The following is a 27,271-nucleotide window of genomic DNA, read 5'->3' on the forward strand; positions in this document are numbered from 1 at the left end:
GCACTCAAGTCACTAAAACAGGATACCAGCCAATATTAGTTAAAAACATATTTTCCAAAGCATATGCAACATGAGCCATATACCCCCACCTCCCGTATTTTTAAATATCTACCTTTTGTCTATATAAAAATATCACTTGCTGAAATACAGTAAGGGTTGGGATAAAAACACACATCCTCTTTGAGGACATTCAACAAGTTACCATCATTTTGACTTGCTTATTTCACTTATGCTGCTAGTGAAGCCAGAATATTCATATCACAATGTGTGGTAATATTCATACCACAGCATATCACAACTAGTGGTTATTGTTTTGTGTCACAACAAAGAATGGTTTTGTATGTAAATGCTCAACCACACTTTAACATTATGAGAATGAGCTCCCTAAGGGCTCGTGTGCTCCTCCTCTATTGCAGGCACAGAGGAGACATTCAAAAGCTTTGCTTCTATTAACTCCAAACTAATTGACTGATTGCACTTTAAACCACCCACTAATCAAAGTTCTTTGGACAGTTTACAAAACATTAAAAATAAAGCACAAACCATAAACTGTAATTAGCAGCAGTGCATAATAAAACCAAGATAAAATTAGCAGCAAAAATAAAAACAGTACAGCATATAAAATGAAACTGGTACCAGTAGCAAAGCTGAAGAACGCTTTGATCGAAAAGCACTAAAATACTTCATTAAAAGTCTAGAGGAATTAAAAATTCTTCCCTGGATCTGAAAAGACCATAACATTGGCAAGGCTCTCGGCGGGGAAAGACATTTCACAGATGGGAGTGCTACCAGTAAAAAGGCCCCTTCTCTTATAGCTCAATGTAAGAGACTAACAGAAGTTTCTGAACCTTACCTCATTTGGAGTAAGGCACCTGAAGGAGAAGGCCTGAGAATGTAGATAGTTAGACATGAGAGGTAATGTTTCTTCAGATAAGCTGGCCCTAAACCATTAGGGCTTTAAAAGTTGAAAGCAAGACTTCAGATTGGCCTGGAAATGGAACCACAGCTAGTGCAGATGGCAAAATGTACTGGCAAAATGTAACCTTATCCTCCAGAGGTTGCCCACACGGGCCAAACAAAACATCCTCCCCCCATTCCCACAGTGACCGGTTTGGATAGTGCAGGGCCCAAAACCTAGTTCTAGTGTGAACTGTCCAAATGATATATGGACAGTTCAGGACTGAATCCAAGGTACTGTTGTTTTTTTTGTTGTTGTTTGCCTTCAAGTTGTTTCTGACTTATGGCGACCCTAAGAGGAACCTATCATGGGTTTTTCTTGACAAGATGTGTTGAGAGGATATTTGCCACTGCCTTCCCCTGAGACTGAGAGTTTGTGACTTGCTCAAGATCAAGTTTCATGGCCAAGCTGGGAGTCGAACCCTGGTCTTCAGAGTCATAATCCAACACTCAAACCACTATGCCACACTGGCTCCATGAACCCAAGGTATAACACCTTTTTTTTTTTTTTTTTTTTTTTTTAGAAAAAATACATCTTGCTCTGGTTCTTCCTGGAGATTCAGAGCCCTTTGTTGTGATGCTGTTGGGTGGCTGTTTACAATGTGTCCCACTGTACTGCACAGCACCACCGCCACTAGTGTGAACCCCTAACTCTGAGATCAGAATGAGGTGCCCAGCCATGGAATCTGACCTTAGAGTGAGTGACTTGTACCAGCAGGGGTGGTGCTGGCCAGCACAGCAGGATGTACATGTGAATAACCAACTGGCATTGCAACAGAGAGCCCAAGGTAACAGAGAGACATTGGGGCAGCTCTGGGTCCAGAATACTCCAGGCTGCTCCCAAAGTATTCTGGCCTATGCAGACCTGGCCCCAGTGCTAGTACATTTCTTTTAGAATGACAAAGCTTCCAAATAATTTTGAAAAGTATCCCATAGAACACATTGTAATAATCCAAATGAGAGGTTACTAGGGCAAGAACAACATTTCAAGAGCATTTTTCTCCTGGCAGGATTGTAGTAAACATAGCAGGCTACATTTATAAAAGGTGTTTCAAGTCTCTGACTCTGTATTGACCATGATGGATGTAAGAGCACCTATGGACTATGAACCTGATACATGAGGGAGGAGTACAATAGCCTACACAACAGGTTTCACAACAAAACAGATTACACACACCCAAGACAACAAGTAGCTATTTGCCAAATCTTTTGAACCCTGAAATTCTGTAGCCAGTCATAACTATGATGAATGAAAACAACCAACTTCAAACTTAGCTTAGGAAGCTGGCATGTTTTCACATTTGTTCATGAAATTAGCTTATTTTCATTAACTATTGTAAAAAATTAGCCACAGTTTATAGTTCAGATGGTATGGAAAACTGTGGTTAAAGTGAAAGAGAATCAGAAATGTCTGATTTTCACTACCATGGTAAATATTAACCACAGTTTAGGGTTTGGATGATATGGTAAACAGGAAATAACTACTAACTTATTTCTTTCAGCTGTGCTGCGTGAAGCTGGAGGGCGGGAGCTATACTTATACTTTTCTGACTGCAGCTATCATCAGAGTTCCTTGCTGCTCCATGCAAAACTGCTTGATTTCTGTAGAATTATATATTTTCTGGGACTGTCCTTATCACAATTCATCTTAAAGTTGTAGCCATATGTCCACCAACCATTCCAAGCATCTTTTCTGTACCACCCTCATAGGCCTTACAGCAAAGGAGCTATGAAGAAGAGAGATTATTGTTGCAAAACACAAAACCCTTTACAAGATGAGTGGTTTGGTCATGAATTTTCCAAGGCAAAAGATCCTGATGTAATGTGACAAACTTTTGCAGACACTCCGTAATAGGTGTGACCCTGGGACAGACCTTTACTTCTAAGCAAACATTAACTGCTGCGTCTTCAGCAACAACTTCTTTTTCTACTATTTTTTTTTACCTTTTCTATTTTATTCCAGACACGTTCTTTATCGCCTTTCCTTCCTTCGAGGGTGTCCATGGCATCTGCCATTAGTGACTGCAGCTGTGACACCAAGATAAAAATTATCAGAATGGAATTCACACAGAAATAACTTCTCTAAATACACAGATTAAAACCTAATTAAAAAATCATTTGTACGCTGATGATTTTATTGCTCATCTTTCACACAATGTGCACCACAACTGTTTGGACTTTTTTTGGTGTGTGTGTGTGTGTGTGTGTGTCAGTCAGTTAGTGTCATCCACATTTGCTTTGTGTTACTGTGGGATGAATAATGCCCAACAGTAAGGAAACTGTTGTAAGAAAAATGTGTGCTTTTGGAATATGGGCCTTTAAAGATAAAAAGCATTTACTTTATTACAGGCAGGTTTGAAACTATTTCATTCTGTAAATATAGAACACCAACAAAGAAGATTTTAACACATTTTAAAGTCTCATGAATTTCAGTATAAGAACCAAAAGAAGGGTTAAATGTATTGTGCTGAAGTTAATAAGGATTCCAGCGTGTAACAGACTGGATTTTGCCTATATAAAAATGAACCAATAAATCACAATATACCTTTCAGCTCAGGGGCATGCTAGGTGATTCATAAAAATAGTTAAACAATCCTAAATGTAATCTCTATAAATTATTGATTTGGCCCAGTTAGTGAGGAAACCCTAAAGAAGGGGTTGTACTTATTAGCTGAGTTCAGAAAGAGGGATTGCTGGAGGTGGAAAAGAGGTAGAAAAAGAGATATAGTTGCCAGAACTAAGGAGTAGGCTTAGGTAGTAGTATTTCCAGTTATGTGTTTAGGATGGAACGAAATAGGTAAATTCTTTATTGTGTAATTTCTATATTGCATTTGCATCTATTTTTTATCTGCAATATTCAATTATATTTGCCCCACAGAACCTAGAAAGAGGTACATAGGTATACACCCAGCCCTAGCTAGAACAACCTAAGGGAAATGGGAGAAGACCATACTGATTGGGAATGATGGGAGAAATTGTCCCGAGCTGGATGATTACTGTATACATAGAATCACAGAGTTGGAAGAGACCTCCCAGCCTGAGGAATTATGTTGTTTGCTTGGATCCCTTCAATATATTTAAAACTAGGGCAGGAAACAACCAGGGTTGGCAAGGGGGCATAATGGAGCCCTTTGGGACCTTGGAGCTCCATGTGTACAGACATCATGCAATCCACAATGGAGATTTTTTTAAAAAAAAACTCTGTATCCCCATAGAGAGTAAAGGAGGTAATTTTATCATGTTGCTGCCATGGGAGCCCTTTTCTAAAAACAGGAGGTAAACCAGAAGTCAAGGGGTGGGACATGCTGTCTAGCTTTTCACAGATAAAAATCAAGACACTTGGGGCCAAGCAACATCAGACACGGCAAACAATAGTAATGAGGAAGAACACAGAACCTAGGAGCTGCTGCATCTGTTTGCTTTTGCCTGAGCCTGAGGGCAAGGTTCTACCTCCTCCTTTCCTCTCCCCTCCTACTGTTGCACTTCCAACTGTTTGCAGCAATTGGAGTAAGATGAGGACAAAGGGGGGAAGTGGGAGGAGGAAAGCGAAATGGTGTTGTTTTAAAAGCAATTAAAAAGTGGGAAACAGAGCATTAATTGGGACCATTCCTGACATACTGGGACAACTGGAGGACATGGGAATGAGGGGAGCCATAGTCCATCCTATCTGGAAAGTATGTTGAGCTCGAGGATTACAATATATACATCCCAGAGAAGAATCCAATTTGATTGGATCCATTCAATATGTTTAAAGCTAGAGTGGGCAATAACCTAGGCTAGTGGGTGCGCATCTTGGATACCCATGCAATCTGAAAGTCCTACTCTCACATACATCATGTACTCCAGAACAACAGTTATTACTACTACTGCATCATCAATGTTCCCCTTAGCCCCATATCAAGTGTGGGAGGCAATTTCTCTATGTTGCTGTTACTCAGGCTGTTTTAGGTACAGGCAAGGTCTTTTTTTAAAAACAGGAAGCAAAACAGAAGTTAACTTTTGAGAAGGGTGGGTAGAAGACCTTTGGGAGCCTCATAAGAAATTTTGTGGGGGGTGGGCAGCATGAAGCTCCTGGCTCACACTTCATCCATTCCTGGTTTGAAGTGGTTGACTGAATGTGATTTGAGAGTCCCAGATATCTTTCAATATTAAACAAAAAGTAATTGTCATCATCATCATCATCATCATCATCATCATCATCATCATCATCATCATCATCATCATGTCTCCTTCCTTGGAGGTCTTTAAACAGAGGCTGGATGGCCATCTGTCAGGAATGCTTTGATTTGGATTTCCTGCATGGCAGGGGGTTGGACTGGATGGCCCTAGTGGTCTCTTCCAACTCTATGATTCTATGATTCTATGATCAATGTGTTTGTGAATCAGAAAGTTGCACTAGGAAGGTTTTTTTTACAGACGGGCCCAAAAGTGCACACTCTGCGCGTGCTAGGGTTAGAAAGGAGCGTCCTTTCCGGACGCTCCCAACTCTAGCACGCGCGGAGCATGCACAAAATGGCGGCGGCCATTCCACACGGCCGCCACCATTACCTCACAACCTCACCACCTCAAAACGAGGCAGTGCGGACGTGACGTCCTTGCGCTGTGCGAGGGCACTTAGAGTGCTCTTTACGCGTAGCCTTCAGTTTGCATCGCTGGCGTAGCCAAGTGGCCCCTTTCTCCTCCTCCCTGCTGCTGCGGGGTCTCCTTGGGTCTTGAAGCCCCAAGGACACCCCTTTCCAGGCCACGGGGAAGTGGCCTGGAAAGTGGCGGATCGGGGCCTCAGAGGCTGCCGGTCTGGCAGCTGAGGCCCCGATACAGTGGGGAAAGGGGCAGGTGCAGGCCGCCCCAAACGGGTGGTCTGTAACCCACCTTAATTCCCTTTACTGTATTTTTTTTTCTAATTAAAATTCCACCCACTCACCCACCAAGCAATTGTTTCCTCTGCAGGGAAAAATGCACTTACTATGGCACACCTTGTCAAAGTTGCTTTTTGGACTACAGCTCCCAGAATTTCACTGTCAACATGACACTGGGATTCTAGTAATCTAAAAAAGTAACCTTTTCAAATTTTGTGTATGGGAACATGCAATTCTCCCTCCCAAAAGGCAGAACTTTAAATGGGGGAAACTGGTACAAAAGAAAGGGTGGACTTATACCTTTCTCAGTCCTGCAGACCCTCTCAGGGGCCATTCATACTACCTTTTAACCCGGTTTTGAAATCGATTCTTCCACGTGAAGTTTATATTGGGCCCGATTCTGTCACAATCCATGTCGAGGCTTGCACAAGGAAATGCCCCTTAGTGCGGGCTATCAAGATTCGGGCTAAAATCCGTCTTTTCTGAAAACACCCAGGTTCCGCGAAATATGAACTTGCCCTCGATCATGATCGGGGCAAATTCAGGGAGGGATTAAGGTCAGAGGGCGGGCAGAGATCAGAACATTCCCTCCCCTCATCGGAGGGGAGGGGGAGGAGGGGGAGGAGGATAGAGCCGAAGGAAAAAGGGGAATCTGGAGGCAAAGGCTAAAGGGGGAAATCAGGGTGACTGACGGGGGCTGCAAAGGGCTGTCAGAGGGAGGGCGGGGGGGGGAGTGGAGAAAGTGATGGAGGAGGAGGAGGAGGATGAAGGAGCCATGGGAAGAAGGGAGTCATGGAGGGCATTCTATAATGGAGCAGGAGGAGGAGGATGAAGGAGCCAGGGCAGCTCAGAGGAGGGGAGGACTGGAAGGAAGGAGGAGGATTGCCAAGGGAAATTGGGCTGCGGGGCTAAGGCAGGGAATGTAGGGAAATCAGGCTGCAGCAGTAGCAGCCTCTTTTATTTTTGATAATTTATGCACATGATTTTTTGGGTGACATGTCTGTGTGCTTGCTTGTGCTATTTTCATTTCCTCTTGCTCCTGGACTATTATTATTATTATTAGTGTTATATGAGGATGCTACAGTCAGAATGCCTGCGCTGCATTTCCCTTTTATTCCCAATTGATTCCATGGGTCAGTTGGAACTGACAGGTCACTCTCTCTCAGCCTCAGTGGAAGGCAATGGCAAAGCTCCTCTAGCAGGAGGAAAAGGGTCAGTTCAGGTCAGGTCAAAGGCAGGGCACGAACGGAGCTCCCATCAGGCACCTTCCCCCCCTTTTTCTATTTTTAAAAATTATTTTTGACAAAATATGCACATGTTTTTTTGCTTGAGGCAGATATATAGATGGATAGAACGTGGCTAGTTGCTTGTTTCCTTTCATTTGCTTGCTTCCAGGAAAGGGGAAATGTTGCAAAGGGCAAGACTTTTTTTCCTTTGCGAATAAATGATACAGTTTGAATGTTACAAAGTTGCTCTTGTCAATTTAGCAAATTGGCAAACTGATACATGCTTTTGCTACTGTCTCTAAGGAATTCAGGGGGTAGCCTGAATTGCTTTTGAAAGCAAAAAAGAATGCATGGCAATCTCATCCTTTTCTGGCATTTCCGAGGTGAGGAATTTATTATTATTATTATTATTATTATTATTATTATTATTATTATTATTATTATTACATGTGTAAGAGGCAATCTGGGGTGGCAAGGAGTGGGGATACAGGATGCATTAGCTTGCATTTTGGGGTTGAAAATGGGGCCAAGGGCAGATCATAACCTGCACTGACCCAAATGCCCACAACATACACACAAAAGGGGTTTTTAAATTCGACAAAATGTGCTCATTTTGGTGCATTTTGTGCCTGGCTCTTTAAAAAAAAGGAGGGGGGAAGCACACTTCTGATGCCCCAATGAGTGCTGCACACGTCACCTAAGATGATCGCTTGATTGATAGCAGGCACCTTCATGTTAAACCTGATTTCTTGTAGAAGGCATTCGGGTTAAAATGCCCCTGAATTGTAGTGGGCACTTGCTAACGGAGAGATTCGGGAGGGGGGCCTCCAAATCTGCCCAGTTCCTTCAGGAGCAAACCCGCCAGTGGGAATAGGGTCTCAGTTGCATTCACTTCTCCATTTGTGGTAGATACAGTAAGCCCTCTGGGGTTTGGTTCCAGGACCCCTGACCCTCACCAGTGGATACCAAAATCTATGGATGCTCAAGTCTCATTAAATACAGTGGCATATTAAAATGGTGTCATTTATATAAAATATAAAACCTTATATATTTATATAAGGTTTGCTTTTTGGAATTTATATATTTTTAAATATTTTAAAATCATGGATAGCTGAATCTGTGGATACAAAAAAAAAGTATTTGTACCAGTTTTTAAAACATCCAAACTGGAAGGGATACTGAACATGGATGTCTCCCTACATCACATTTAGTTGCCCAAAGAAAGATGAGCTTATTCATCACTGAATATTCAGAATGGGCTCCTGAAGCTGCTGCAGTTGATAAAGAAAGACTGGAAACAAGGCAAAACACTCTAGAGGTTTGCTGTTATTCTATCCTTGGGAAGGTCACCGTGTTTTCCTGAAGGTGAAATTTGCAGCAGGGAGAGCTAGTTTTTAAGTAATGTTTTCACAGCATGAGTTTAAGTTGTGATGTATGACTTGGGCTGCCACCTCATCCCAGAGGAAAAGCACCAGCCACTGCTCATTTGCATACGGTAATTAATTTAAATGCATGCACATTTAAAAGTGGCCTATAATATCCGTTTCAAGCAGAGCACTGGATGGCATGTTGTGCAGGGATGATGACCGGTAGTTTTACTGGAAACCTTCAGGGAACTTTTCAATTTCAGATTCCTTTGAGGCTCCTGGGGTCATAGTAAGAAACATGCATGCTTTTCTTTGGGGTAACTGGCCTTACAAAACCATCTGCATGTTTGAAGGCCCCTTGTGTGAGGATTTACGCTTATGGTAAATATTCAGTGAGCTGTTGCAAAGAGATTCCACGGAGCTAAGAGAAATCTAAAGAATAGCAGCTCTGAAATATGGGTCTTGATGCTCTCCAGCTCGTACAGTCCCTAGCCTCTGGCCTCTTGGGAGCTGAAATCCAATAAGTAGTGGGATGACAGTGGCTCCCATGTCACTGGAACAGGGAATGTGCTCTGATTTCTAACTCAGACTTGTAGAGACCTATCTAGGCTGCTGAATTTTATGCCCCACCTCAGGCTCTGGATCCTGGACAGCTCCTATAATTATTGGACTAAAATGGTTGGATTCGCTGCCCCACACTGGTGTAGAAGCCATTACTCCTAATTTCAGGTAAGGGCTCAAATTAAACATCCACAGATCAGTAATGAAACAGACCCCACATATCCTTTTGAAAAATGAGCGGTAATACTGTATTCAAAGGCCAGGATACAGTGGTATCGTTCTACTGACAGAAGGCAAATCCAGGAAGACGCCATTCCCCAACCTGGTGCACATCCAGTGTGTCTTAGTGTCTTCTAGGAAACTTTGTACACTTTTAGGCAGCAAGGAAGGGGAGAAGAGGGAGAGGATAATGTTTTTGTGGATCATACATCAGAAGGGAAATGGTCTCTTCTTGGATCTTCTGATGGGACCTTTCCCATATCCAATGGGATCCTGGCCAAACACATTAACTCTGGATGTTTCTACACTGCAGAAATAAAGCAGTTTGACATCACTTTAACTGCCATGGCCCAGTGCTATGGAATTATGGGATTTGTAATTTTGTGAGATGTTTACCCTTCCCTTTCAGAGAGCAATGGTACCCCACCAAACTGCAAACCCCAGGATTCCATTGTGTTGAACCATGGAAGTTAATGTGGTGCCAAACTGATTTATTTCTGAAATGTGGCAGCAGCCTCTATCCATCCTTTTGTTTATTCCAACTAGGAATCTGGTTGAAGTGACGTCATATTGAGGATCGAGCAATCTTATTTTCTTCTGCTCCAGAGAATAGGAACTGGAACAATGGATGCAAACTACAGAAAAAGAGATTCCACCTCAACATAAGGAGGAACTTCCTAACAGTGAGAGCTGTTGGACAGTTGAACACACTTCCTCACAGTGTGGTGGAGTCTCCTTCTTTGGAGGTCTTTAAATAGAGGCTGAATGACCATCTGTCAAGGGTGCTTTGATTGTGAGTCCTGCATGGCAGGGGGTTAGATTGGATAGCCCTTGTGGTCTCTTCCAACTCTATGATTCTATGAATCAAGGTGGCTTACAAAAGGAATAAAATTACAGTAAAATCACATATTGGTAAAAAATATACAGTCGGCCCTTCTTATACACGGATTTTTTATACACGGATTTAAGCATACACGGTTTGAAAATGTTCCAAAAAAGTATAAATTTACCTTGATTTTCCATTTTTTATAAGGGACACCATTTTGCTATGTCATTATATGTAATGGGACTTGAGCATACACGGATTTTGTTATACACGGGAGATCTTGGAACCAAACCCCAGCGTATAACAAGGGTCCACTGTACATGAAGCTATGGTTAAAACATTATTAATCTAACAATAAAATTAGAACTAGAATCATAGAATCATACAGTTGGAAGAGACCACAAGGGCCATCCAGTCCAACCCCCTGCCATGCAGGAACTCTCAATCAAAACACCCCCGACAGATGGCCATCCAGCCTCTGTTTAAAGACCTCCAAGGAAGGAGACTCTATCACCCTCCGAGGAGGTGTTTCAATGTCAAACAGCTCTTACTGTCAGGAAGTTCCTCCTAATGTTGAGGTGGAATCTCTTTTCCTGGAGCTTGCATCCATTCTTCCGAGTCCTGTTCTCTGGAGCAGCAGAAAACAAGCTTGCTCCATCCATCCTCAATATGACATCCCTTCAAGTATTTAAACAGGGCTATCATATAACCTCTTAACCTTCTGTTTACCAGACTAAACATCCCCAGCTCCCTAAGTCGTTCGTCATAGGGCATGGTACAAGACCCTTCACCATTTTAGTCGCCCTCCTTTGGACACGCTCCAATTTCTCAATGTCCTTTTTGAATTGCGGTGCCCAGAACTGGATACAGTATTGCAGGTGGGGCCTGACCAAAGCAGAATAGAGTGGCACTATTACTTCCCTTGATCTAGACACACTATACTTCAAACAATGAAAAAAAAGCAGTCTAGCACTATAAAATGTACTCTTGTAACACAGTCAACTCTCAAAGGCTCACCGGAATGAAAAAGTTCTCCCATGTTGCTGAAAAGACAGCAAAAGAGAATCTAGTCAAAACTCCCATGGAAGGGAGTTCTAAAATTTGGGAGGAGCTATGTAGAAGGCTCACTCCTGTGTTCCCACCAAATGTCCCCTGTGAAGATGATGGGATTAAGAGAAGTGCTTCCCCTGAAAGAACTTGACCATGCTCATATAGGAAGATACAATCCTTCAGATGCTGGACCTGAACCACATAAGACTTTATAGGTCATGAACAGTACTTTGAAGTGTGTCTGGAAAAAGAGTTGTGTGTTCCTAGTAGGGAGTTGTGTGCTCCTAGTAGGCAGCCCCAGGTAACAATCTGACTGGAGTTCTTTGGACTAGTTGGAATTTTTGAACGCTCTTCAAAGGCAGCCCCACATAGACTGAGTATTACAGTAATCCAACTGACTTGTGGGTAAGGTATGTGTCACTGTGGCTAGTTCAAACATCCCAGGGAATGCCCACCAGAGGAAACTTTGGTCAACTGAAGGTTTTCCTGGCTTATTGTAGCATGGTGAGAAGAGAAGAAAGGAAGGGAAGTATCAAGATGAAGTGTATTGTAAATATGCAACATTTATTCTTATCTCCACTTATTAAGCCATGTTATACATGTCAGAACAACATATGTCTGGTCGTGGTGGGGAGATAACACAGCAAGCAAGTGGGGAGAACCCTGAACCCATGAGCCTGAGGATAGCTCATTCTCCCCAAAGTCCTGTTTCCACCTGTGATGTGCTAACCAGTGGAGTGGAGGAAGTTATCCCATTGTTTTCTGAACTGAGAAGACAAAGGCCATGTGAAGAAATCATGCTGTTACCTCCAGTCATTGATCTGAGATGACAGAATTCTATCCTCTCTGTGGTCATTCTTCTAGTTAGGAAGGGAAGTGGGATGGGGGAAATGTCTTTGTTACCACAACCCAGTAATTGCAGACAAAAGCAGGAAACCCTTCAAGTGCACCTTGGCACCTAATAGGATGATGAGGGACAATGCTTCTGTGAATCTGCTCTGAGGTTTAGTCTGAATTTTAAAGTCACTGTCCAAGGCACCAAAAAGCAGAGCAGAGTCACTGCTCCAATAACATAGGTGCCACCGGTCTCTACTGGTGAGAGGGTTAGGAAGGGGCTTCCTTCCAGGCACAGAACTGCATGTTTTTCCCTGCTTGGAGAAACTGGTAATCGATGTAATAGGGAGGGGTATGCTCAGTTGATATCAGGGTAGAAGTGGGGATTAATCACACTACCACATTATCTAACCTGTTGGATTGTTCCAGGAATTCTCCCAATAAAACCCCTTTGGAATGGATAAAATTCCTTGCCCTCTGTTTTCAATGTATTCTTGGCCTTGTCTCTGCTTGAAATGTATCGTGGGACAGTCCTAATTGGTTTTCTAGTTTTGAACTGAGTTGCTGACCAACCAATTTATTACTCAGCATTTTATACCAGCTCCAGCCTCCTGGGCTGGAGCTGGGACGCAGGATGGAGGTGGGGATTATCACATACTAAATTGCCACTGAACCATTGGCCGCTATCAGCCTGGGTCTCAGCCATGCTCCACCAGCACTTTTTAGAAGTCAGAAAGCGCTGGTGTAGAGCGGCTTGGACCCAGCTGGGACCCGGGCTGATGATGGCTGGTGGTTCAGTGGCTGTTTAGTGTGCGATAATCCCTGCCTCCATCTTGTGACTCAGCTCTAGCCCAGGAGGCTGGAGCCAGTTTAAAATACTGAGCAATAAGCTCCAGAGACTTGCCTAAAGTCACCTAATGGGTTTTCATGGCCACGTAGGGATTTGAACACTGGTTTCCCAGAGTCCAATCCAACACTCAAACCACTATACCACACTGGATCTTGTGTAGATGGGCCTCACGAAATTCTTTCATTTGGTGAATGTTGCCTAATTCTCATTTGCTAGTTCCAACTATGAATGAACAAATCTCCTTTGATTTCAGATTTATTTCCCTTCCTCTTTTTCCCCCTCTCTGTACTATGACCTTTATGTTATGGTGTGCTAACAGTGTGGTTTATAATAGACATGATTTCATTATACATTTAACAAAAGACTCAGATCAATGGTAGACTTTTGAGGGGTGTTCACTTTAACTATATTCATGCATTTGGACACTTCTGCATCCACGGCAGCCATTTATTTTACCAAAATGTTGTGTTTATGTTTTCAAAGCTTCAATACTTAAAAAAAAAATAAGCCTGGGAAAAGTAACAACAATATTCTGTAGGGCTTCCCTCCTTGACCATTAAAGAAAAACAAACAAAACAAGAATCAAAACAGAGAATGCTTACCAATTCAGCATCCTGCTGGCTGATATCCTGGAGGTAGGGAATGGTGGCAAGCTCAGCCATGGCTTGATTGATCACTTGGGACTGCTCCTTGACACGCTGCAAGCGGCCAAGGAGGCTGGCATGCTGCAGCTTCTCTATCATGCCTGAACATGCACAGAAGGTCTCCTGAGCTCATAATAAAAAACAGATGGGTTAGATGAGAGCTATGGGATAAGGTCCAATAATTTTTCTGGAAAGTTTATATAGTGCTGTATCTTATCATCACGTATTTGCCTATCCACCATCACATTTGCATCTCATTTCAACATCACATTAACACATTTAATGTAACATAAATAAGGCTGCTTTAACACTGCAGGACTGATGCAATTTGACACCACTTTATCTGTCAGGGCTCCAACCTATGGAATCCTGGGATTTACAGTTTGTTGCAGCACCAGAGCTCTCTGACAGAGAATGCTAAATATATCACAAAACTACCAATCCCAGAATGGCATAGGAGTCAAACTGCATTAATTCTGCAGTGTAGATGCAGCCTACATCTTGGCAAGACTAGAATTCTAGCTTTCACTTTTTATTTCCATTAACAACAGTTATCTAAACCCTAAACTCTGGTTAAGACACAGTTAGAAAAGTTATATTTTAAAAGAAATTTCTTCTATTACTTATTACTCTGTTTGAAAAGTAGCCAATAGCTGTTGAAAAGTAAGTTGCCAAGTCTCTGATTGTCACATTTTGCATTACCTTTCTTTGGTGTGTGTGTTTGTGTGTGTTTGATATCTTAGGATTAATAAAAGAATGACACAAAACAAGACAAATATCTCAAAATGCCTCTATAAAATTCATGTTTTGAGAGTAACTGAAAAGTTAATTGATATACTGGTAACATTTTTCAGTGCTTGTTACAGCTAAGTACATTATGAGACAATGTTCGACATCCAGCTAATGTTAACTTTTAGATTGTAAGCTTACGGGCAGGGAACTGTCTGGTTAAAAAAATAATAAATGTAAGCCGCCCTGAGAGCCATTAGGGCTGAAGGGCGGGATATAAATACCTAAATAAATAAATAAATAAATAAAACTGTGATTTGGTTGAATAAGTGATCTTTAGAACCCATGTTTCGTAGAAGGTTTGTTTCAAAGAAACCACAGTTGACAACACAAGAAACTGTGATTAATGAAAACTGGAATTGAAAACTGCTGGTGCCTACTGCACAGCTGACCTGGAAGAGAAGATACAAAGAAGGCAGTGTTTTCATGGGTTCCTTCACATCACACAAAATTATGGTTGTTCTGCATCTCTACAAGAGCCAGTGTGGCATAGTTGTTTGAGTGTTGGACCACAACTCTGGAGACTAGGATTTGATTCTCAGCTCAGCCATGAAACCACAGGATGGCCTTGGGCAAGTCACATGCTCTCAGCCTCAGGGAAAGGCAATGGCAAACCTCCTCTGAACAAATCTTTCCAAGAAAACCCCATGATAGGTTCACCTTAGGATATTCATAAGTCAGACTTGTAGGCACACAACAACAACAACAAAAAACAACAAGTATCTCGATAATCAGGCCACCACAGCTGACAGCCTCTGTCCACATCTTTTAAACAATCTCTCCAGTGTGGTGACAGCAAATGCAACAGTTATAATAAATATATGTGTGAACTGTTAGGAGGTGAGAATAATGTAATTTTTTCTTTTCTTCTTGTCATAATTTTACATAATCCTCTTTCTTTAGGGACAAAAAAGTGGCTTGGCTATTTCCCTGCAATGTTAGGGTTGAGAAAAAAAAATCCTGTAATACATAGGTCTCTATAGGCTTTTCACAGTTAACATGAATCCAGAATATTTAAGCAAAATCTCAAGACACTGACTCATGGCAGGATTTGAACTTGATCCTGCAAACACACAGGGATGGGCTTAAAGATACACTCATCTGTGCTCCGATGGTAGTCAAGGATGTTAGTTGCTTGTTTCTGGTTTGATCTTATTTACATATCCAGCTAACCATATGGGGGCAGATTCTCTTTTGTCTCCACTTTCAGGGAACTAATTAATCAGAAGTGAGAATCAGTTGAAAGAGGGTCAGAACCCCTTGGCAGGTGCAAAGTTCTGGACTCACATCCTTCATGCCAGAATAAACAATCAGGTAAGTAGCAATGGCAGGTTGTGCCTCTGGTAGGTTTTTGCCTCACTGTGACTCATAAGTGAAGCAAGAATGTCAGCAAGCAGGTGGGGTGCCAACACCTACTATTGCTTGTTTCTGTTAGCTTAAGGATTGTTGGCTAAGTCTGACCTTGCAATAAGCAGGTGAGCAGACTAAATGGGGAAAAGAAAGGAAAGGAGCAGGCAGAGCTCTGAAGTACAACACATTAACTTTAAATCATCATCATCATCATCATCATCACCACCACCACCACCACCACCACCACCACCACCACCACCATACCTTTTTATAGGCTTTATTTATATTTAAATAATTTAAAAATAGTTAAATAAATATATTTCAATAAAATATATTTATAGCCTTTTTATTTATATAAATATATATATTTATATATTTATATATTTATATAAATAAAAAGGCTATAAAAAGATATGATGATGATTTAAAGTTAATGTGTTATACTTCTGAGCTCTGCCTGCTTTTTCCCTTCCTTTTCCTCATTTAGTCTGATAACCTGATTCTTTTTTGTATTATAGGATTTATTTATATTTATATAAATAAAAATGCTGTGAATAGATTCTATTCACAACAAACGATACAAATAATTATAAATGGAGAAAAAACTAACAACATAGCTATCAATAAGGGAACACGTCAGGGGTGCCCCCTGTCACCTTTGCTTTCTATCACAGTGTTAGAAATCTTAGCAAATTCGATAAGAAACAACAATAAGATAAGAGGCCTGAAAGTTAAGGGCTATGAACATAAGCTGAAAGCATACGCAGACGACGTCGTTATTTTAGAAGACCCTATAAGAAATATAGAACATTTGCTTGAAGAATTAAACGAATTTGGCACGGTATCAGGAATCAGGATAAATAAGAACAAGACCTCATTGATAACAAAAAATATGAGAGAAAATGAAATAAGGGATTTAAAGGCAAGATCAGGATTGATAACTGAAAGGAAAGTAAAATATTTGGGGATTTGGATTTCAGACAGAAATACAAATTTGTTTGAAAATAATTATATACCAGTTTGGCAACAGATAAAAAAGGATTTAACTATATGGAATAAGATGAATTTGTCTATCCTAGGCAGGATTGCTACAATTAAGATGACTATCCTCCCTAGATTAATGTTTTTGTTTATAAATTTGCCTATATTAATAAATGGGGGGAAAATATTGAAAGACTGGGAGAAAACAATTCTTAACTTTGTCTGGAGAGGAAAGAAAGCAAGATTTCAAAGAAATATATTGAAAAAGCCAAAAGAAGCAGGAGGATGCACTCTTCCAGATCTGAATGTCTACTATAAGGCATGTGCCATGATCTGGATTCAAGAATGGGTAACCTTAAAAAATAAGAAATTATTAAATCTCGAAACACTCAATAATAGATTCGGTTGGCACGCTTATATATGGTACAATAAACATACAGTTAACAAAGAATTTCAGAATCATTCAGTTAGGAAAGCGTCATTTGGTGTATGGGTAAATATAAAAAACAAATTTTATTTTGGGATTCCCTGGTGGGTGTCCACACAGAAGGCTTTCTTTGGTAGATGGGAAGGGGAGGTGGATTGGATCAGATATAAAGATTTATTAAAAACAAACAAAGTTGGAGAATGGGATATAGAGACAAAAGAAGAGTTAAAACTGAAAGGCAAAAACATAAGCTGGTTTGGTTACCTACAAATTAAACAGAGTTATAAAGAAGATCAACGTAAAGAAGGCTTTGAAAAAGGTGAAAATGATTTAGATAAAATTATTTGGGCAACTGATAAAGGGAAAGTCGCCAAACTATATAAATTATTTCTGCATAGAGAACTGGAACATGAAACAATATCTAGTTACATGATACAATGGGCGGAAGAATTTAGACAGGATATTCCATTGGAGCATTGGGAGGCATCATGGAAGAAATCCAATAGGTTCACAGTCTCACAGGATTTAATAGAAAATTATATAAAGGTTAAAAATAGATGGTACTATACGCCGGTAAGGATTGCAAAAATGTATAATCTAATGGCTAACAAATGCTGGAAATGCCGAAAAGAAAGAGGCTCTTACATACACATGTGGTGGACTTGTCCGAAAATTAAGATTTTTTGTCATGATGTTCATAAGGCTATCAAATCTAGGTTGAAAATTGATTTTCCTTTCATGCCGAAACTGTATTTACTAAATATGACAACGATAATGGACGCTGTACATGAAAAAAGATATTGGAGGATATTGCTGTATTTAGTTACAGGCGCAAGAACACTTATAGCTAAATATTGGAAGTCGACACATGCTCCTACTCTGGAGGACTGGTTGTTTAAATTATTGGAAATCAAAGACATGGATTGTTTAACGGCAACAATTAAAAGTAAATTTAAAGAAAGAACAGAAGAAGATTGGAACCCAGTTAAAAAATACCTAGTAGCAAGATGGGAGATTAAAGAAGATTTGATTTTATGATATTGAATTTCTATTTTTGATTTTGTTGTAGGAAAGGGGAGGGAAGTTGGTTATTTTTTTTTAATATATAGAAGGTTTGGAGAGGAGCCCAAAAGATAATATGACACAGTGTTAAATAATTATGATTCAATTTATAGGCTATGTAAAGTGATATTCAAAACAGTAAGAAGGAAGCGTTACTGGTACTATAGTATATAAACACAGGAACTGCTGAGGATAATATATTTTATGTTTTCTGGATGTGTATAAATTACTTGCAAGAAACTATGTAACTGTATTTCTTTTTCTTGGTGGAGTAATAAAGATTATTTTTAAAAAATGCATTAACTTTTCCCATAAGCTTGGAAGCCAAGGCAGCTTACAAATCAAAATGATTACAATATATTGTAGTTTAAAAAAATACAAAAAGCCAACATTAAAAGAGACTAGCACAATTAACAATATGATAACAGTTTCAAACATATACTTAAAAGGATGATAAGCAGGAAAAACTGTACAATTTAAAACAACACAGCACCCTTTTGAAAGTCTTTTCCTCGTTTCTAAAAGCCTGTTGCCTTTTTTACTTTTAAAAATTTGCGTGATGGCAGAAGGACAGGCAGGAGAGAGCCATTCTGGTCTACCTGGGAAGAGTGGAGCAGCTACTGAGAAGGCCCTATCTCACATTCTCATTAGCCATAACTGTGAAGATGATGGAACTGAGAGAAGAGTGTCTCCTGAGAATCTATGTGTTCCAGCAGGCTCATATGGATAGCCTGGATCTAAGCCAGTGATGGAGAACATTTTAGAGACCGAGTGCCCAAACTGAAAGGTGTTCCTGCACCAGGTGTCACCCAGTGCTAGGCCATATGAGGAGCAACTTAGGGAGCTGGGTATGTTTAGCTTGGAGAAGAGAAGTTTAAGAGGTGACACGATAGCCATGTTTAAATATGTGAAGGGATGTCATATTGAGGATGGAGTCATATTGAGGATAGGCTAACAATAGCATAGAATTAGACTGGCTTTTCAAGCTGCTGCATCATGCTGTTGACTGATGTTGAGCTTAGTAGGCATGTTCAGGAAGGGAGGAACTGGGGCATATACTGAGCCTACCTGGCTGTTCCTTTTAACTCACCGAACAGCAGGAAGATACTCATCTCCTACCTGAGATGATGATGATGATGATGATGATGATGATGATGATGATGATGATTATTAACCTTTAATTATGAAGCGCTGTAAATTTACACAGCGCTGTACATGCAATCTTTTTAGTTAGACGGTTCCCTGCCCTCAGGCTTCCAATCTAAAAAGACAAGACACAGAAGGAGAAGGGAGTGGTGGAGGGAAAGGGTAAGAGGTCCAGCAGTTCCTCTCTACCTCCAAGGCTTGGACCAAGGCAGATGGACTGGAGGGAGGGCTTGGCTTCATAATGGAAGGTTAATCATTTTCCAGGGAAAATACATACTCTCAAGTAGGATAATGCATATATAGTACATAGCAATACAGGAAATGGTTTGATAAACAGGCACCAAAAGAACATCAAATAGTAAGCGACAATTATGCAATGCCTGGGAAGGCTTCTCTGAACAGGATGGATTTCAATTCCGTTTTGAAGCTGGTTAAAGAAGTGATGGCTCTTGCTTGTGGGGGAAGAAGGTTCCAGGAGTGAGGGGCAGCAAGTGAAAAGGGGCGAATCCGGGATGGGGCAGAGGAAATCCTGGGCTGAGACAGCAGACCTTGACTACCAGAACGGAGGGCCCAAGTGGAAAGGTGAGGAGAAAGAAGGTCTGATAAGTAAGGAGGGGCCAGCCCATGGAGGGCTTTAAACGTCAACAGTAGGAGCTTATACTGAATGCGGAAAGGGAGGGGGAACCAGTGAAGGGATGCCAACACAGGAGAGATGTGGTCAGAGCGGTGGGTGGAAGTGATAATGCATGCAGCTGAATGCTGAACAGAGATTAAAGGACGGAGGTGAGAAAGAGGAAGCCCAGCCAGGAGGACGTTACAGTAATCAAGTCAAGAGACCACTAGGGCATGGACCAGGATCTTGGCAGTAGAGGCGGAGAGATATGGTCAGATTTTGGCAATATTGTACAAAAAGAATCTACAAGCCTTGGCTGTGGTCTGGATCTGAGGGATACACGACAGAGAAGAGTCAAAGATAAAACCAAGACTGCGGGCTTGCTGGACTGGTTGAATAGAAATGTTGTCCACAGAGACAGAAAAGGAGAGTTGAAGGGTGGGCTTAGGAGGAAAGACAAGAAGCTCTGTCTTGGACATGTTAACAGAGGAAGAGATGGATATAAGAAGAGGTTGTAAGGCACATGGTATGTCACAGCGTTCTTCTGAAAATGTCTGGAAAAACCTGATGCTGAAGCTTAGTAAGTGAGGAATAAATTAGAAACGTGGGCCCCATACAGACAGGCAAAAAAAAGCTGCTTCGGGTCACTTTAGAGATCTGTTGTTTAAATGATGCATATGTCCTAAAGTCCGGAAGATGCGCTAAAGCCACGCTCCAGTCTTTAGGACTGGAGTGTGGCTTTGGCGCAGCTTCCGGACTCTTAGGACGCATGCATCATTTAAACACCATACCTCCAAAGTGACCCAAAGCAGCTTTAATTTGGCCTGTCTGTATGGGGCCTTCGATGGGAAAAGAAACAGTAACTACAGGTTAGATTTGAGATTATAATTCAGCAAGTAAAATACCAGCAGAGAGCCAGTGAAATTTAGTGTTTTGAATGTGGGATGACATCCCTATGACGCCATGGTTCAATTCCCCGTTTGGTTATGGAAACCCACTGAGTGACCTTTGGCAAGATACACTCTTTTAGTCTTAGAGGAAGGCCATGGCAAACCCTCTCTGAATAAATCTTGCTGGGTTTTAGGTTGATTTAAGTTAGAAATTACTTGAAAGCATACACAACAGCAACAACAAGAACAGTAAAGTACCAACTCTGGTAGCATAGCTAGCTTGGTCAAAGGTGAAAGGTGATGGGAGCTGCAGTTCATCAACATTTGCTAGGAGGTGCTGTATCATTTTAACACTGAACTGTTTTTAATAGTTTTTAATTTTTTAATTGTAGTTTTTAAAAACTATAGGGTGACTTTTTATTACTGTTAAAAGTTTAATTCTATGTTAAGTGCACATTTTGCATGCTTTTAATTGTATTGTTCTTTTAATTGTGAACCACTATGATTCCCACTTTTGGAGAATCATAGAACTATGGAAAGTTCATATGGAAATCATAGAATCAAAGAAAGAGGCCTCTCTTTCCTACATCCATCTGAGGAGTGACTTTCATCAATCAGGCCCGCCTCAAGGGAAAGGGCCTCCCATTCCTACATCCATCTAAGGATTGAGTCTGATCTATCGGGCCTGCCTCAAGGGATAGAGCTTTCCTTCCCTGCATCCATCAGCCACCTCTCCTTCCATCACTCTCAGCAGCTGGGACCTTGAGCAACCCACCCCTTCCTTCTCTATTAAATCCCTTGTGCCTTGTGGTATTTAGGCAATATTACCAAGTACAGTTGGCTATTATAATCCTACTTTTGTCATTGTTATCTTCTGTTCTTTTGATTATCGCTTACTGAATCCTTTCCTTCCCATGGCTCCATGCATCTCTCCTAACCTGATCCCTATTCGACCTCTTCCTATCTCCCAGCTTCCATTCCTCTGTTCACTCTGGAACTGTCACTCCGAAAGCGACTGCTGTCCATGATCTTTTTCTCTCTAGATCATTTAACCTTCTCGCTCTTACTGAAACCTGGCTCCCGACCCATGATACTGCTACCTCCACTGCCCTTTCTTTTGGCGGTCTCTCATTCACTCACACAAGGAGGAGGGGTCGGTATACTATTGTCCAATTCCTGCCAGTTTCAAGTTCTTTCTTTTCCCCCCAGCTATTGTTTCTCTTCATTCGAGTCTCACTGTATTCGACTCTTTTTTTCCTTTACAGCTCCGGGTAGCTGTCATCTATCGCCCTCCTGGTTCTGCTACCCAGTTCCTATCTGACTTTGAATCTTGGCTGATGTTTTTTCTATCTGATACAGTCCCTTCTCTGATCCTAGGTGACTTTAATATTCACCTTGACAATCCCAACAATCTTTCTTCATCTCGCCTTGGCTCCCTGTTTGCTTCTTTTGGCCTTCAGCCTCATTCTAACTCCTCAACCCAGTCTTCTAGTCACTGTCTTGACCTAATTCTTGCTGCTAAGTGCATCATTTCCGACTACCTGGCATCTGATTTTCCATTGTCTGACCATCATTTAATTTCTTTTACTCTTACTTATATCCCACCTCCTCGTCGTACTGTCCAGCGCCACTTCCGCGACCTTCAGTCTGTTAACTTTGACCATCTCAGTCAGACTTTGAATTCATCTCTCTCTTCTCTTGATCTTGGGGACTCTGCTGATTCAGCAATGTCTTTATTTATTCCCACTCTTTCTTCAACTCTCGACAGCTTTGCTCCTGTATCTGTACGCGTGTCTTCCTCTATGACTAGGCCTCAGCCCTGGCTCACTCCCACTATCACGTTCCTCCAGTCTTGCTCTTGAGCGGCCGAATATCTTTGGAAAAAGTCTAGGGAACCGGCCAATTTCATTCATTATAAATTCATCCTTTTATCTTTTTCACCCGCTCTGTCTATGGCAAAACAGAACTATTTTAAATTGCTGATATGCGCTAATGAGAGGCATCCGCAGCGTTTGTTCTCCTGCTTCAATACACTACTAAAACCTTCCTCTCCCCCTGTCTTCTCATCATTTCCCCCCACTGACTTCGCCAACTAATTCATCACTAAAGTCACTACTATTCGATCTGAAATAGTTCCTCCCGACTTGCCCCCTACCACTAACCTCCTGGTACCTTCTACTAATAAACTCTCTGGGTTTCCCCCTGTTTCTCTGGATGAACTCTCTACGCTGCTAAATTCTTCCAAACCTACTACCTGTTCTCTTGATCCTATTCCCTCCCGTCTCCTAATCTCTATAGCCCCTTCTCTTCTGCCCTCGCTCCTCTATATCTTTAATCTCTCTCTCTCTATGGGTTCCTTCCCTTCTGACTTCAAACATGCTCTCGTTTCCCCAATTCTGAAGAAACCCTCTCTCGACCCCTCCTCTTTATCTAGCTATCATCCAATTTCTCTTCTTCCTTTTCTTTCTAAGGTCCTAGAACGGGTCATTTATTCTCGCTGTATTAAGTTTCTTGAAGCCAACTCCATCCTGGACCCTTTCCAGTCTGGCTTCTGCCCACAGCACTCTACAGAGACAGCCCTCACCAAGATCTCAAATGATCTCTTGCGGGCCAAGGCAAACGGCCTCTACTCTATGCTCATTCTTCTTGATTTGTCTGCGACCTTTGACACTGTTGATCACTGTCTCCTGGTTGATTTACTTTCTGACCTTGGGTTCTCCGACTCTGCTCTCGACTGGTTTAAATCTTACTTGTCAGACAGATCTTTTGCAGTGGTCACGGGTGGTCAGACTTCGTCCTCTGTTCCCCTATCTGTTGGAGTTCCCCAGGGCTCTGTCTTGGGTCCCCTTCTGTTCTCTCTATACACACTGTCCCTAGGTAAACTCATAACTTCTTTTGGTTTCTCCTATCATCTGTACGCCGACGACACTCAGCTGTATCTTTCCACCCCTGACCTTTCGATGGGGCTTGAACAGCAAGTTTCTTCTTGTCTGACTGCCATCTCTCAGTGGATGCGGCTTCGGCGCTTGAAGCTCAACATGTCTAAGACTGAGCTTCTCGTCTTTCCACCTAAACCCACCCTTCATTATTCCTTTTCTGTTTCTGTCGACGACACTTCTATTCAACCGGTTCATCAAGCCCGCAGTCTTGGCTTCATTTTTGACTCTTCTCTGTCATTTATTCCCCAGATCCAGGCCACCGCCAAGGCCTGTAGATTCTTTCTCCACAACATTGCCAAGATCCGTCCATTCCTCTCAGCCTCTACTGCCAAGACTCTGGTCCATGCCCTAGTGGTTTCACGACTAGATTATTGTAACCTCCTTCTGATAGGACTTCCTCTTTCACAACTCCATCCTTTAATCTCTGTCCAGTATTCAGCTGCCCGTATTGTCACATCCGCTCGCTGCTTTAACCATGTTTCTCCTCTTTTCTCCTCCCTTCATTGGCTCCCCTTCCCCTTCCGCATCCGGTACAAGCTTTTGTTATTGACTTTCAAAGCCCTCCATGGATTGGCCCCTCCTTACTTATCTGACCTTCTTTCTCCTTACATTCCTACTCGCACCCTCCACTCTGGTAGTCAAGGTCTCCTGTCACAGTGTAGGACTACCACTGCCCCCTCCCGAATTCGTCCCTTCTCGCTTGCTGCCCCTTACTCCTGGAACCTTCTTCCCCCACATGCACACCTCATCACTTCTCTACCCAGTTTCAAAACTGAGTTAAAGACTATATTGTTTAGAGAAGAGTTCCCAGAGGCGAGTCCCTCTCTGACCCAGGAAGCCTCCTTTTCATCATCCATTAAGAAGCCAAGCCCTTCCTCCAGTCCATCTGCCTTATTCCAGGCCTTGGAGGTGGAGAAGATCTGCTGGGCCTGATCCTATTCCCCACCACCACTCCCTTCTCCTTTTGTGTCGTGTCTTTTTAGATTGTAAGCCTGAGGGCAGGGAACCGTCTGACTAAAAGATTGTATGTACAGCGCTGTGTAAATTTACAGCGCTTTATAAATAAAGGTTAATAATAATAATAATATAATAATAATATGGAGTTGGAAGAGACCTCAAGGGCCATCCAGTCCAAACTCCTGCCATTCAGGAACCCATAGTCAAAACAACGTGGGATATCAGCTTGGCATCGTGGTGTGAGATTTGGACCATGACTCTGGCGACCAAGGTTCGATTCTCCGCCTGTCTATGGAACCCACTGGGTGACCTTGGGCAGGTCACACTCTTTCAGCCTCAGAAGATGGCAATGGCAAACCTCCTCTCAACAAATCTTGCAAGAGGTTCATCTTAAGGTCGGGGTAAGTTGGCAATGACTTGAAGGTACACAATAACAACACAACAAATACAATAATAATGACATCCACATTTGGGGAGGTCCTTCTCTAAGAGCTGTTCTAACCAATAATCTGAAAGATGGGGAGGAGACAAAAGACCAAGCTACACAACAGAGACCTAGGTTTAAATTTTCCACCACTTTGAATGTTGATACAATATTCATGTGAGGACCATGTTGGTGGGGAGGAGTGGGGCATAAGCTTTTTTTCCCCTTGTGTTTTTTCCACTTTGGGTGGTGGTAGAAATATGGACCATATAGCATATCAGATAACAGGCAGTGATGCCATGTTTCTGAATGTGTCCATGCCAGAAACTCCTTGCATGTAAAAAATGAGCACATCAGGTAGAAAATGACACTCAACCTGTCTCTTTGCTGGGCTCATTTACTAAACCTCAGAAGCTCTCCTCTCCCTTCGCCTTGCTCTCAAACACAAAACCAAATTGAGTGCCTGTTCAGACTAGCATTCAATAGACATGACAATTTTCCGTAAGCCTAACAGTGGGCCTGCAACAAATGGAAGAAATAACCTACAGCCTAATTCTCATCTTTTAAAGGGGAAAGGAGGGGGTGTGGAAGGGGGATTACAGCAGGTTGAATGCTGTCAGGGGGTTGTGTTTCAGTGGCAACGAAAAATGCAGAAAGAGAGTGTAAATAACTGCTTCTGGCAGCAATAAGAGCCCACAGGGATATGGAGCGCATGATGAGAATTACCTGAGCTACAGTGGAGTTCAAGAGGCGACTAAGCTGCAGTAAAGAAAATAATAAAGTGGCCAAGGATGAAGCCGAAACCACCTCATCCTGGTACAGTGAAGGTTAAGTAAATAGCAAGCTTAAATGGAGGCTTTAGGCTGACAGAATTGGATGATTTAGCACAGGAAAGAGCTGAATGCCTGACAAATGGGAATGGGGGCGAGGAAACAAACTTGGCACAAGGTTTGGGAAAATGGGCTTTCAATAGGAAGGAAATGAGCAGACAGAAGATTTGCTGGTGGGTGCAACAATAAAACTCCCCTCCCCCTCAACTATGTGAAGGCAAAAATGAGCAGCTGATAGGGGCTGTGCTTTATGTAAGGAAGAAATTATGCAGGCAATGCAAAAACAAACAAACAAACAAACAAAAAATTGGGGCCTGGCCTTGGGTGTCTTTCACACTACAGTTCGCTCTTCATGTTGGCGGTTTTGATGATTTATGGATTTGATTAATATGTTCTACCTAGGAATCTCTAGGCCCTCCAGAGAAATTCTGAGGGAAATTGATCATAGAGTTGCACTGGAAGATCTAGATATTACTAGAGAAAACACTTCTCTAGGCATTTGTAGGTCCTCTAGTATGATTCTATGGTCAACCTTTGACATATGTTGACCATAGAGTTGCACTGGAGGACTTAGAGATTCCTAGAGAGGTGGTCTGGAAAGTAAAAAAAGGTAGTGTTTTTATTATTATTATTATTATTATTATTATTATTATTATTATTATCCTTTATTTATAAAGCGCTGTAAATTTACACAGCGCTGTACATACAATCTTTTAGTCAGACGGTTCCCTGCCCTCAGGCTTACAATCTAAAAAGACACGACATGCAGCAATTGGGAGATTTTCAAAGGAAATTTAAAGTCTATTTACATCTCAACCGGGACCCCTACAGGTAGTGGAGTTTCAAGATAGGTCTGCTAAGAGGTCCTTTGGATTTCCCATTGTATACAAAGTCTAGGTGTACTGCAGGATGCTTGACTCTACTTGTACCTGATAGAGGGTGCATCTACACTGTAGAACAGTGATTCCTAAACTCTGGCCTTCCAGATGTTTTGGACTTCAACTCTCAGAATCCCAGACCATTGGCCAAGATTGTTGAGGCTTCTGGGAGCTGAAGACCAAAACACCTGGAGGACCAGAGTTTGGGAATCACTGCTATAGAGGGTGCAGTTTGACACCACTTTAAGTGAAGTAGCTCCATCCCATAGAATCCCGGAATTTGTAGTTTTACAAGGTCTTTAGTCTTCTCTGCCAAAAAGTGCTGGTGGATCACAAAACTACAAATCCCAGGATTCTGTAGGATGGAGTCATGACAGTTAAAGTGGTGTCAAACTGCATTATTTCTATGGTTTAGATACACCCAGAAATGAAGAAGAATTGTTCACATAAAACCTGCAAGGATTTGTAAAATCCCAGGGGTACTGCCAGAACTTGGAACATTGCTTTAAATAAGTAGTTAAAGTTTTAAAAACTCTCCAATTTAATAATAATAATAATAATAATAATAATAATAATAATAATAATAATAATAATA

General features: G+C 41.7%; 1 protein-coding gene across 1 annotated transcript in view; it reads right to left on the reverse strand.

Annotated features, from left to right (window-relative positions):
- Window positions 1-27,271, reverse strand: part of LOC121926243 (spermatogenesis-associated protein 16-like) — a 79,358-nt gene that overhangs the window by 44,116 nt on the left and 7,971 nt on the right. The window contains exons 3-4 of the mRNA XM_042459049.1: window positions 13,349-13,513; window positions 2,902-2,985 (exon numbers count right to left, since the gene is read on the reverse strand). Coding sequence (XP_042314983.1) covers window positions 2,902-2,985; window positions 13,349-13,513 — 249 coding nt within the window. The remainder of the gene's footprint in view (window positions 1-2,901; window positions 2,986-13,348; window positions 13,514-27,271) is intronic.

The sequence above is a fragment of the Sceloporus undulatus genome, chromosome 3, assembly GCF_019175285.1.
Source record: "Sceloporus undulatus isolate JIND9_A2432 ecotype Alabama chromosome 3, SceUnd_v1.1, whole genome shotgun sequence".
NCBI lineage: Eukaryota > Metazoa > Chordata > Lepidosauria > Squamata > Phrynosomatidae > Sceloporus > Sceloporus undulatus.